The sequence below is a fragment of the Rhinolophus sinicus genome, linkage group LG11 (genome assembly GCF_036562045.2).
Source record: "Rhinolophus sinicus isolate RSC01 linkage group LG11, ASM3656204v1, whole genome shotgun sequence".
In the NCBI taxonomy this organism is placed as follows: Eukaryota; Metazoa; Chordata; class Mammalia; order Chiroptera; family Rhinolophidae; genus Rhinolophus; species Rhinolophus sinicus.
The window spans coordinates 30,220,451-30,233,062 of record NC_133760.1 but is presented as its reverse complement, the minus strand read 5'-3'; the positions used below and the strand labels follow the sequence as shown (position 1 = coordinate 30,233,062).

Genomic DNA, 12,612 nt, shown 5'->3' with positions numbered 1-12,612 from the left:
GGGAACTCCTGGGTGTCGGATTTGTGATGAAACCCTAATTTGCCTTCTGGGTCAAGGATATGTTCCCCAGATTATAGAGCTAAAGAGTATATAACATGGTAATTTTCTCTTATTATAAGAAGATCGGAGAAAAGTTGAAAATCTTGTTTCTCTAGCTGTCAAACAGAATTCTCAGCTCTTTATGGTCAGGACTATGTCGCATTCATTCATTAATTCATTCATTTTTGTTTTTTAACAAGACTTTTCTTTTGGAGCAGTTTTAGGTTTACAACAAAATTTAGAGGGAGGTAGAGATTGCCCATTATCTTTGGCCACAACACATGCATAGCTTCCCCCATTATCAACATCACTCACCAGAATGGTAGTTGTTGTTTTTGTTTGTTTGTTTTTAACCAATGATGAAATTACATTGGCAGATCATAATCACCTACATTCCATAGTTTACCTTAGAGTTCACTCGTGGTGGTGTACATTCTGTGGGTTTGGACAAATGTGTAATGACATGTATCCATCATTATAGTATCGTACAGTGTTTTCACTGCCCTAAAATCCTCTGTGCTCTGCCTGTTCATCTCTGCCCATCCCCTCATTCATCCATTTTTGTAATCTCCAGCACCTAGCAAGTGCTTAATACTGTTAGAATGGTCATCCACAATCTGTTGGTAAAATAAACACTTTCGAGTCCACGTTATTCTACGTTCTGCTTTTTAGACCTCAAGCCCGTGGGTTAGTAAGACGGTTCCATGTTGATCTATGGAGAAGGCAAATCAAGGTTGTCTGTGTTTATCTTTAAAACCAGGCCTCTCCCTGCACGCTGTGGTTCTATGGCCACACGTCGACCCATATTATTTCCCAGAGATACTTCCAAAAATGAAACCATAGCAACAAATGTTAGAGCTCTCATCCTGCGCTGGACTCTGTGGTAGATTTAATACGCCTGATCTTTTTTGCTAGCCTCACAGAAACCCTGTGAGCAGAGACTGTTCTCCCATTGATAGATGAGGAAACTGAAAGCTCGGTGTGGTCGAGTAAAATGCCTGAGGTCACGCAGCCGGGATCTGGATCAGGTTGTGGCAGCACTGCAAACCACTGTGCTTTGTGACTCAGCCAGGAGACTGTGCTTTTGTACAGAGAACGTGGCCACAGGAGAACAACACGTGAAACCATCAGTCCTTGAGGTGTCCCCAAAGGTGCATGAGAGCACGTCCCACCCTGTCACACAGAGCATTTGTCCTAGGCCCAGGGAGGGCTTTGAGCAACCTGAGTGTGGGGGCTCCGTGGACACTGAGAAACGCGGACATGAATGTGGCTCAGTGAGGGGTTTCCCTGTCTCTGGACAGTACAAAATTCCAAGAGGAAACATTTCTGGTCTTGGTTCCTTTAAACGTACAGGAGAAAGTGGAGAATCACTCCCATTTTCCAGCCTTACAGGGACCTGAGTGAGATCTTTTTTTACCCAAATACCGATTCTCACACACCCCTGTCAAACCTGGACAAGCACAAAGAAGTCCATGGGGGAGCGTGAGGAAAGTTGATTTGCTAAAGGTACTGAAAAGTTAAGCCCAGGGCTCTTTGTGTCTTGTCACCATGCTGGACCTAGATTTTACGTATGTGTTTATTTTCATAAGTTCAGTTTCACTGTATAAATTTGGGAAGATAGGCTTGGAAGGAAGAAAAAACTGGAAGAGCATTGTTATATTCCAATCTCTGGGAGTCTGTGCTGTGTTAGGGCTCAGAGACCCTAACTACCCTAATTAATGTTTGATTCCATGGGTACTAGATGAGCTTCTGTTAATTAACTTCGGCCTGGTCCCAGAATGACCCACATGTTCCCTTGTGTTGACCTACATCTTGTACCTCTAGACTTTTTCTTCTGTCAGTTCAAGTGTCTCTAAGGTCCTGCCCGTTCTGGTTTTCTCCAAGTTCATGGTCATCTTAATCCTGTAATTAAGCCAGAGGACAGAGTGATAATGCAGACCCTGGTGTAGTCCCCGACCATGGCCACCATCCTCACAGAACACTGTGATCACAGCTGCAGATGGTGTCTGCACAGTGCAGGAGGCTCTCTGTGCGGGGGGAGGACAGGACATTTTGGGGGAACTGATGAGACCCAAGGCAGTCCAGCTGACTTCATACCTCAAAGGGATATCAAGTCCCTTTGGTCCCCAGCTCCTGGCACAAGCTGGGCTCATGATGGCAGCCCAATGTCTAGAACTTATTGAATAGACCGTCAGCCAATGTTGGTCTAAAAGAGGAGGTGGCTGTTGGCTGTTTTGATAGGTGGTTCATTCACAAATCTGACCCAGAGGGAGCAAGGTATCTTGAAATTGAATTGTGGGATGACCCTTTGGTAGCTCAAATCAGTGTGGGTAAGCAGCCTTTTGCCTATTTCAACAAGGAATTAGTGCAACGATTGATGCCTCTGGTGTAGGGCTTAGCACTGTTTTCTCCTCAAAGATGCAGAGCAGGCAACTGGAGCCACCACTCAGCATGGGCCCGCCACTCCACCTTGAGGCTGCATCCTGGGAAAGCAGAGGCCGCACAGCGTGGTGTGATCCCCTGTTCCCAGACTGTGGCCTTGTGCACACAGGGGCTGGTGTGCATCTCGGCATCCTTCCTAGGGCTGAAGCGAAGGGGGCCCTGGGCAGGTGTGGTCTGCAGGTGCCAAGGCCTGGGAAGCCAGCACTGAAAAGATGCTTCTCCTTCTGCAAAGCGGAAAGCACCCAGTGGTATTTGTCCTCTTTTCGCAGAGGTTCTCTAGGACATGTGGAAAGATCAGGATTTCCATAAGCAAGGCAGTTTGTCATTATTCTGGATTGCCCTGCTGGTAGAACACATGGTGGTTATTCCTTCTGGATTTCTTTGAAAATGCAGCTGTGTCCTGCTAAGGGACAGCCATGTTTAATCTTTGGTCTGAGGGGAAAAACTTGTAGTTTTGGGACCAGGCCGCCGGGCTTTTCTCCCTGAGTGTAGATCCTGTAGATCCTGTTGGCAAGAATCATTCAAAAGGGGACTGGAAGATCCACCCGCACTGGCTGGGCCCCTCATTTAATTCTAGCCCAACCACAAAGTGCTAAGGTTCCTACCAGTTACAGAAAGCTTTGGCTCTGACAGTGCTTCTCAAAGTGTGGTTCTTGGACCATCAGCCTCACCTGGGAACTCACTAGAAATGCAAATTCTCTTAATCAGACCTATTCTCCGGAGTGGGTCCGATGATCTGTTTTAACAAACCCTCCGGGGGATTTCTGACCACACTCCAGTTTGAGTGAGGTCATCTCAGGGCTGTGACCTCTCAGTGACACGCATGAAGTGTGGAGACCTAGTTCTCCTTTAACTGGATGGCAAGCCCTGAGCCCCTGCTGGGTGAGAAGAGGTACAGAGCTCTCCTACAAGACTGGAAAAGCACCTAGAAGATGCACAGGTCCTGAGTCTTGGCAGACGTAATGCTGGATAGTAGGACGGAGCAGGAGAGAGGTTTGGCGAGAGAAATAAGGTCACCATGAAGGGTGATCAAAGGCCTAGACATCTTTATCTAAACGCTGCTGATAAAGTCACACCTGAGCGAAGGGGACACGGCACCTTTCTGCATTACTCTTGCAACTTCCTGCGAATCTATAATTACTTCCAAATAAAAAGCAAAAAACAAGTAATAACACCCAAGAGCTTCTGAAGTTTTGAAATGCTGGCCTGTCGAGTCACATTTGAATTGGAGGAAAAAAACAATCAGCCAGTCCCGGAGGACCAATGGCCGTCCTCTGTAGCATAACTCCATTTTCTTTGAAATCCTTTCTGGAAACAGAGAGACGTGTCTGATAAGTTGATGAGACCTGTATGTTGTGCTCTGTCTGTCTAGGCATATTCTTCTACTTTCTGAGTAGGTGGTTGTAGTTCTTTAGAATGCTTTCTGGAGACATACAGGAGCAGCTTAGCTTGCGGGTACTGAGAATGGGACTCTGTTTTGAATAGAAGGTTCTTTACCTGACTGTCTGGACTTTGAGGCAGATTCCACACCTTGCTGGGAAGGGAGAAGCCCTGGCTTCGTGTTAGCCAGGGCGTGAAGACCACCCCGGCTGGGTGTACCCTGCACACCTCCGCTTCACACAAGTTCCTGGACTCCTCCTTGAAACATCTTCAAGTACTTGGTTGGAGGCAGAAGGAGACCCTGCTTGTTTACAGACCAAGTTGGCAGCAGAGCAGACCCTTTAAAGCAGGGGTGTCCAAACTTTTTTCAACGGTTTTCACCAAGGGCCATATGCAGTAAAATACACAAACAGCCGGGCCACTCTCTCAAGGTGAAGTACGTATTGCCTCACCTGGTTTATTTAAGTAAACTAAATATATTTTTGGAATTTGCTGCAGGCCAATTAACAATGGATTGCGAGCCGCAGTTGGCCCACAGGCCGCAGTTTGGACACCCCTGCTTTAAAGGAACTGCTGTTCTCTGTATTAGGGGAGAAAGAGAATTTAGCCAGATTTCTGGCCACTTATCAAATTCAGTAGCTCCACAGGAGACGCACATATGAAATCCTAGCCTCTGCTCTGGGGAGGGAATAACAAGCAAATGCCAACGGCAGCTCCACTTTCAACGACCGCATGGAGATCACAAAGTCCAGAAGCACAGGCTACCCTCTGAAAACGATGCATTTTTGCTGTCCAGAAGGAGGACGAGGAAGGGTGAGAAGCTGAGGGAGAAGGGCCATAGAAAGAGCACATTGCCCCTTTCGTTTCTTGATTGTTAGGAGCTGAAGGACCATTTTCAGATCTAATGAAGCTTCTGTGTCTAGGGTGCTGGGTATAGTTATCCCAACTCTAACACTGAGTATGGAGTTGTGTGAATTTTTTTCTCCTTAGTCAATGGCGATAGATAAAAGATTGCTGTAAATTTCTGGGGCAGGTGGCAAGCTGGTTTACGGAACACAAGGCTTACGGAAAGTAGCATGAATTAATAATCATTTAATTGGCTCCTCCATTATGTTGCTGGTTTGGGAGATGGAAGTTTAGATGGAGGGGCTGTCAGTGGTACTTTAGCTAAGAGTCTGATGGTTGAGAAGTGGGGGTGGAAGCTGCCTTTGGCCTCCCCACAAGAATTGTGTCAGGCAGCATCCCAGACCCTCAGTGGGCTCACCCCGGGGCCCCCAAAAGGAAGAGGGTCAGCACTTTGGTGAGCACTATATCCACGTGCTACTCTACCATGAAGAGGAAATGCAGCGGAGACTTCCCAGCAACGTGGACAGCTCAGCTCATGCCCAGGACCTCCTCACAGGAGACCTTGTGTGTGTTGAGTGGGGAGACGACGAATTTCGCTCATGAAACAGAAAGGATTTCTACTAATACTTTTGGTTTTGGAGGGCAGCCAATGTCTCGGCTAATAATTAGAGAAAGTCCAAAACTGGGTACCTTAAGATTCCATTTCTTCTTCATTTCCAAATTTTCCTCAGGTTTCTTTTTTCTTGAGGCAGCAATCCCATGTCTTACCTGGCTTCACAATTGTCCAGACTGTGTCACTAGATGAGAAAGGAGGCATGTGTTGGCATTAGGTCCACTGGCATGCTATGGCATTGCCAGTACAACTCCCAAGTTTTTGGATGTTAATGGGTTAGTGAGAATTGGAATTGGGCGATAATTCATTCTGGGAAGAGTGGTTTTATCCGGTGAAGTTACATGGGGCTGTGTTTCTACCATACTTGGCCACTTTAGAAGACCCCTAAATTATACTATTCTTTAAAGTAAGTCACTTCCTACCTGAAGTTGTACTGGTCTTGTTTTACTTATTCTGTGTGCTTAGAGCATAATAAAACCATGTCTTGAAAATTGCAAATAAAACCTGCATGAATTCAGATTGGCTCTCTTCTCTTTCCTATTCCCTCTAATGAGTATGTCAAGAGGGGTAACTTTTTAAATAAATATTTTTAGAGGTTAAACACTCCCCAAATATGCTAAAAACAAAGGATATCTGGAATTTGATGTGTGCATGCGTAAGTGATTTTCCCCCCTAAAGAAGCCATGCATTGATTACTATGTTTCCCTTTGCAATGAAATTCTTTTGCCTAGAATGTAGAGGAATCTGGAAGAACCATGGAGTCATGAGTCAGGTCTGCTTCTCTGTATGTCTTTGTCAGCTGCAGTGGCCAGCCCCTCACAGCTGAAGGGGATATGGTGGCTTTCAGCCCAGAAAGCCAAGTTTGAGTTTTTTGTGCTCCATAGCAGGGATAAGCCCGTCCTTTCTGTGCCTCTTCAGTGAGTTGGACAGGACAACCGTAACTCCTGACAAGGCGAGTAAATGTTTCTTCACTCCTTATAAAGTTTGCATGGCAAGGAATCCACAGGTCACATCCTATCCGGTTTCAGTAAGGGTTTGACCCAGCATTCCGTTGTCACAATATCCCATTCGCCCAGCTTTACAGAGGATGTAATCTATAGTTCATCATTCAACATGATTCCTTGCCACATTTTTATCCTCTTTGAAGTGCCAGGATCCCAGCGTGTTGTCTGTGGAAGATTCATTGGGATTTAACACATATTTTCATAGGACATTGCGGCCAAAATGAGGAAGAAATGCTTCAACCAGCAAAGTAAAAAATACCACCTGATGTTTTGCACAGTATGGATCTAAATATCAACCTTTTCGTGGACAGTTCAATTTAAATGTTGAACTATTTAATTATAATATTAAAAATAATAGAACTACATGACAAACTTAGAAAATGGGGAAATGGTCTATGATGCCATCAGCTACATACAACAATCATTTTCTTCTAGTCTTTCTTTTAAATATATATATAGCTGTTCTATGGTATGATGCACATTTTATCTTATTTTTTTCCGATTAACCTTCTTAAGGACTTTACCATATAGTTTCATAGCTGTCATTGTTAATGTAGTCTAATACCCAACAGAGTGGCTGTAGCATTATTTACTTAACCAGGCCCTGTTGTACGAGACCTACATTGTTTCTAGTTCATTTTCTCGTTATTGTGAAAACCACCATGGGTAGTCATCCTTCAAGTTGTTTGCATTTTTGTTGTCAGTATAAACGAAAGGTTCCAGGTACTGTTTAAACTATGTCTTGCCTCAGGAGTGCATCTATTTCCATTTCACTAACGTGATGTCGTAGGGTCCTTAAAGTGATCAGTAATTGATTTTTTTTAATGTTTTCTAGACTGTGACCTCTCTGCCAGAATTGAAGTCAAAGTTTAGAAAAGTCTTCAAAGCAGAAAACCACTGCTTTTTCTCTCTTGGTGTTTGTACAGCCTCATTTACTTATGTCTACAATGTGTGCTAGTGATGGAATTCAAGTAGGAATTGATTTTGAGACTTGGGCCCTTCTGAAGTTGTTCAGAGAGAAGAAGCTTGAGGAAACCTGAGACTGAGGCCTAGATTCAACCTGCATCCAGCATGCTAATGGAGAACTCACACAACTGTGTGCCTGGCTAGAGAAACTGTAGAAAGACTTAGGTATCGTGGCTTGATGGGGATTGACGTTTTAATGTCTGAGGTCAAGCTAGGAGGGGGCCTGTCAGCCTAGTTAAGAGAAGGAGCTGGTAAACTGCAGGTGACTAATGTCCACTTCTAGATAGATCCAATCTAATAAAAATGCATGTTGTCCTGGGTGGGCAGGAGATGAACCCCAGAATTTTTTATACCCGTGGATGTAGTATTTCATGTTATGTAGCAGGGCTGTTGTGTTACTGGGGAGAAAGAGAAATGAGGGAGTGATTTTATTTTTTTAAAAAAACACTTTATAAGGACTCCTTAGCTCGAGCTCACAAAGGAAGCTTTAGAATTCCAGAGCAGTTTTGAGTTTCAAAAAAAAAAAAAAAAAAGTAATAAAAGTTCCCCTCTCCATGCCGGGGGGAAGAATAGTGGATTCTGAAACCAGAATTCTCACCTCTGCAACCTCATCACAATTCATCTTGTGTTCAGCATTGAAGGAAGAGGATGGACTCTTTGGTCCTGTGAGGAAGCTAATGCCGCGCCGGGTTACACTGTGTGCTTTTCAGCTCCGAGTGAGTGAGATGAGTTGGGTGGTGGCAGCCTCGGTGCCCATTCATTCACACTGTCGAGCAAGTGCACGACTGACAATCATTCTAAAGGGGGGCCGCAGGCAGGTTTACAAGGTTAGTGTCATGGTCCTGTAAAAGCAAGTGTTGTTTCAGGTCAGGCGGACTAACAAAAAGATAGGGGTGGGTGTCCGGAATAGAATCTGTGTCTTGGTTTGCCTCTCACGGGAGGAGGAGCAAAGATCACACTTTCCTCGCTATAGCCCTGAGCCTGGCCCAGTGCCTGCAGGTTGGAGGTGGAAATAGGAAAGGAGAAGGGATGGCTGTGAGAAACAAGTATCCAAAGTACCAGCTAATGAATGCCACTACCCACCCCATCTTTAGAATGCGTTTGAAGAACTAACACATAGAAGATAACCAGTTAGCAAAAATGAAAAACTGATGGAGAATAAGGAACCTGCGGGGGACAGGAGAAACTTAAGTCCCTGAAACCTTAGTTAACGACTCCTTTCATGGGAGTGTTCAGGCAGGCCGCCATCACACCGTGAGGTCGAACCCCTGGGACACAAGGCTCCACAGGATCAGGTCTGCGGGCGGCCAGGAGATGGGAAGTGGGCCATGGGGGAACCGGTCTAGAACGTTACAGCACCTAGTTAATCGGCAGCCAGTCCATCACATTAAATATCCAGCCGTCATGTATTACCTTTCAAGTGAAAATGAATAACTCCCATTAAGAGCAAAATGGGTTTGAAGTCGATTCGAGACAGATTAAAGTACTGTTATGAATGTGTGTGTTGGGAGGAGGAGAGGTCTGTGTGTAATATGCTTGTCCTTGTACTTTTTAAATAATAGATGTCCTACAAACTTATGTAGACCAGGTTACCAAGATACTGGGGTTAAAGGTCACGAGATATGCATTCAGGGAAGAGCATCGACTTCCTGGAACATTTCCTGCGTTTGGCAATTTTTTTTCCAAAATTATTTTGTGGCCTTATAATTTTAATGAATAAAATTGATTTCTTAAACTTGTTTATTAAAGCACACATCTATAATGACAGCATCTTAGTATTCACATCAGGACCAATTTCAAAGCTGAGTGTAAAGTGGAAACGTGAGCCAGGTCACTAGACTGGATGAGACAGAAAGCAATTTGGCCAAAGAGTAAAAATTAAGCTTTCTAAACCAGTGACCTTAATGCTAAGTCAAATTATTTTTCAGTGAGGGCAGTGGGTATAAATTTTCTCTCTACCATCTTCAGGATTTTTTTATTTCTTACCACTTTTAGCGAAATTCTAAAAAAATGGAGTCCCACATCCAAAACAAGTGAGAGAGCCAATCCTAAATACTGAGCAGGTTTGGGAATGACTGAATCCAACCATGTTGGGAGTTTTTTATGCTGGAGGAGGCCTGCTCTGTCCTGGTTAAACCCTGAGCCTGGCTGCTTTCTCATCCAAATCTTCCAGCTCCCTTTGCACGCTTCAGAGAACTTCCACCAACTTCCGTATCCACTGTTTGCTACTGTAGTCATGTGACTCCTCATTAATTAGTGTTTTGGGTTTTTTTGGTGAAGTGGGATGCAAAGGGCATGGTTTGGGCAAACAGATAGGAAACATTCCCACATATCATTCACTCTGAGTAAACTTTTGTGTCTGGAGCTTTGAAAGGTTATAAGTTAGATTCATGCCCTGCCTCGTTCTACTCTTCAATTCCCAAACTCTTCCCCAAAAGCAAGTTGCTAAACTCAAAGTCATTTGTATGCAGGTATCTGTGTGAACCTTTCTCAGGTCACATTTATCACGTCTTCTGCAATGTACTGTGCTGTGATTCCAAGAGCTGGACAGTAAAGTTGGGGCACACAGTTTATCACATCTATGAAAACAGAGTGTGTCTGGCAGTCAAATTGACTAGTGGTTGGTGAAGCCACTGGTGAGACTCCCTTCCGCCCCCCACCTTCAGCTCTCATGCCTCCCACAAGCCAGTGGATTGTGTCTTGATGTGGGGAGGTCAGACTAGACGGAGTTTAGCTCAATCCAGCTCAGCCTTAGAGTCCATTTCTTTACTTTTCTTTCTTAGTGTTCAGTTGTTAAAGTAGTGACAGAAAATTCATGGGGAGCTGGTGGGGGAGGGGGGAAGAAACACTTGCTTTTTTTCCAACATGCTCAATAAGTTGGTCCGGATGCTTATCCTGTTTGAATTTTGGTGTTTCAAGAAAATCCTGTGCGATAAATGACTGTTGACTGTCACCCAACACGCGCCCTGTGGGAGCCGGCCTGGTCTGGCTGCTGTACTGCATCTTCTGCTTTTTCCTCCAGCATCGTCCAGCCAAGCAGAAAAGGAGCTGACAGATTCTCCTGCAACCTCCAAACGCATCTCCTTCCCAGGTAGCTCGGAGTCGCCTCTCTCTTCGAAGAGACCAAAAACATCAGAGGAAACCAAAGCGGAGCAGGTGAGGCGGGGAGGGGCCTGCTGCTGGGGGCGGGGGAGCGTTTCAGGTATCGGTGGGGACTGAGCTCATGGGCAGACAGACGGGCGGGCTTGGGGCGGGCACTGTCGCTGGTGGGAACTGCAGATTCAGCCAGAGGGCTGGGTGTGTCCCCCACAGATGTACCAGTGTCCCTACTGCAAGTACAGCAGCGCGGACGTGAACCGGCTGCGGGTACACGCCATGACGCAGCATTCCGTGCAGCCCCTCCTGCGCTGCCCGCTGTGCCAGGACATGCTCAGCAACAAGACCCACCTGCAGCTGCACCTCACACACCTGCACAGCGTGGCGCCCGACTGCGTGGACAAGCTCATTATGACGGTAAGAGCCAGTAGCAGGGCCCGGGGGCTCTTCCTTCCCCGGGGTCAACAGCGCGGCAGTAACATGGACAGGATACCATGGTGTGGGACGACAAGGCCAGTGTAGAGCCAGTGCAGACGGGAAATGTCACACGTGGGCCTGGTCCTGTGACTTCTGTCCTACTGTGCCTGCCTTAGCCTTGGCACGACTGTGGCCCAAAGAGCTGGATCTGTACGATTCTCATCCCTCGTCATCCTCTCCCTGAGGAATGCAGAGGCCTAGAGCAGCTCACCTTTTATGTGAAGAGACTGTTATTCAGATTCTCAAAACCTTTACTGTGCAGGTCATGGTCTGCTCTCACATTTCATCCTCACAAGAATCGGACACATTTACATTAACAGCTGAGGAAAGAGGCTCAGAGAAGTTAACTGACTTGATGTCACTTGTGAGGCGGAGTTGAGAAGTGATCCCACATTTTGCACCTCTAGGAGTGTAGCCCTGTAACGTGGGCGTCTCTCGAGTGGACACTTTTATTCTCAGAGCAGGAAAATGGTCAGTTGGAAAACACGTATTGATTCTTGAATGAGGGCTTTGCATTTAGAACCTGACTGCATGCAGGGTGCTATACCTGCAGGTTTTGAAAGTGTGGCTTTAAGTGGCTTCTATAAACGTGGCCCAGAAGGTTCATTATAAACATTTAAATCTAATTGTAAAACTTTACAAAGTACCACAAGTAACACTAATGTCCTACTTTCTGTCTGTACTGGGGCTGCGCTGAAAGCCCTTTCCTGATCACTAGAGGAAAAACAACCAAAGAAAAATATGTCTCCAACTTATTTCAACGGTGGAATGATGAGAAGTTAATTTGATTGCCTTTTCGTGTGAAGATTCCCAGAGAGGTAGTCTGTTCAGAATTCCATGGTACAACGTGTGGGTCACAGACATAACCTCTAGGCATTTCCCATTCCCTTTGGTTATGCAAAATTAACAAATAACGTTGTGACATTTAGTCGTGAGGAACATATCCTTGATGGTGCATCAAGAGAACTGTAGCCCCCAGTGGGCAACGCAAAGGTGACCTAGCATGAGTTTCATTTCAGAGTTCTTTCAAGTATAAATTCACTTTCCATGGGTATTTTCAAATAGACTGGTGAACATTGTTGAAAGTTTCTCTGTAAGTGGAAACCTTCTTTGCATGGGTGGCTTTCTGTAGGTGTTACAGGTTTCCTTGGCATTTTTACCAGCCTTATTTGGAAATAACAAGGGGGATTTTCTGAGGCCTCATCACACTTCCCACTGATGGCCTGGATCCATGGGAGCCTAAAGGTACAGAAGGAGATGTGGGGAGAGAAGCATTTTCAATACCTAGCTACATTTTCCTTTTGCTGAGGTGATTATTTTTCCTGTTTAATGTAAATCTGGTCTAGGATGGGGGCCTCCAGTAATCTGTATGGTTTCTTTTATACATCTCTAAGGACTAGAGTATAAATTATATTTCAAATATCCATTGTTTGTCACATTTTTAGAACAACAGTAATATTTAGTGACAGCGGTAACATTTCAAGTAGTGAGTCTGGTGGTCATTGTGAATCTTCTTATTAACCAACAGTCTTTAAGGGCGGATGTTAGTGCTTTGATTGCTTGGGTACCAATCCCTGAGATATTTCGGGTGTTACTCACTCACTAGCACCTTCTCAAAGCGGTGACTCTCAACCTTCATGGAGACTGATGAAAAAGATTCAGGAGCTTTCCTAGGTTATTGTGTGTAAAGTCTGACAACCACCGTTAAGACCTCCATCGAGTAGTATGCATATGGAAAATTGTGCAGTG

At 45.2% G+C, this 12,612-nt stretch overlaps 1 protein-coding gene across 5 annotated transcripts in view; it reads left to right on the top strand.

Moving 5' to 3' along the window:
* The window catches only part of ZFHX3 (zinc finger homeobox 3), a 244,918-nt gene that overhangs the window by 206,869 nt on the left and 25,437 nt on the right, over positions 1-12,612 (top strand). For all 5 annotated transcript variants that reach the window (XM_074314649.1, XM_074314652.1, XM_074314650.1 and 2 more), the window contains 2 exons: positions 10,313-10,446; positions 10,603-10,803. In XM_074314649.1, coding sequence (XP_074170750.1) covers positions 10,313-10,446; positions 10,603-10,803 — 335 coding nt within the window. The remainder of the gene's footprint in view (positions 1-10,312; positions 10,447-10,602; positions 10,804-12,612) is intronic.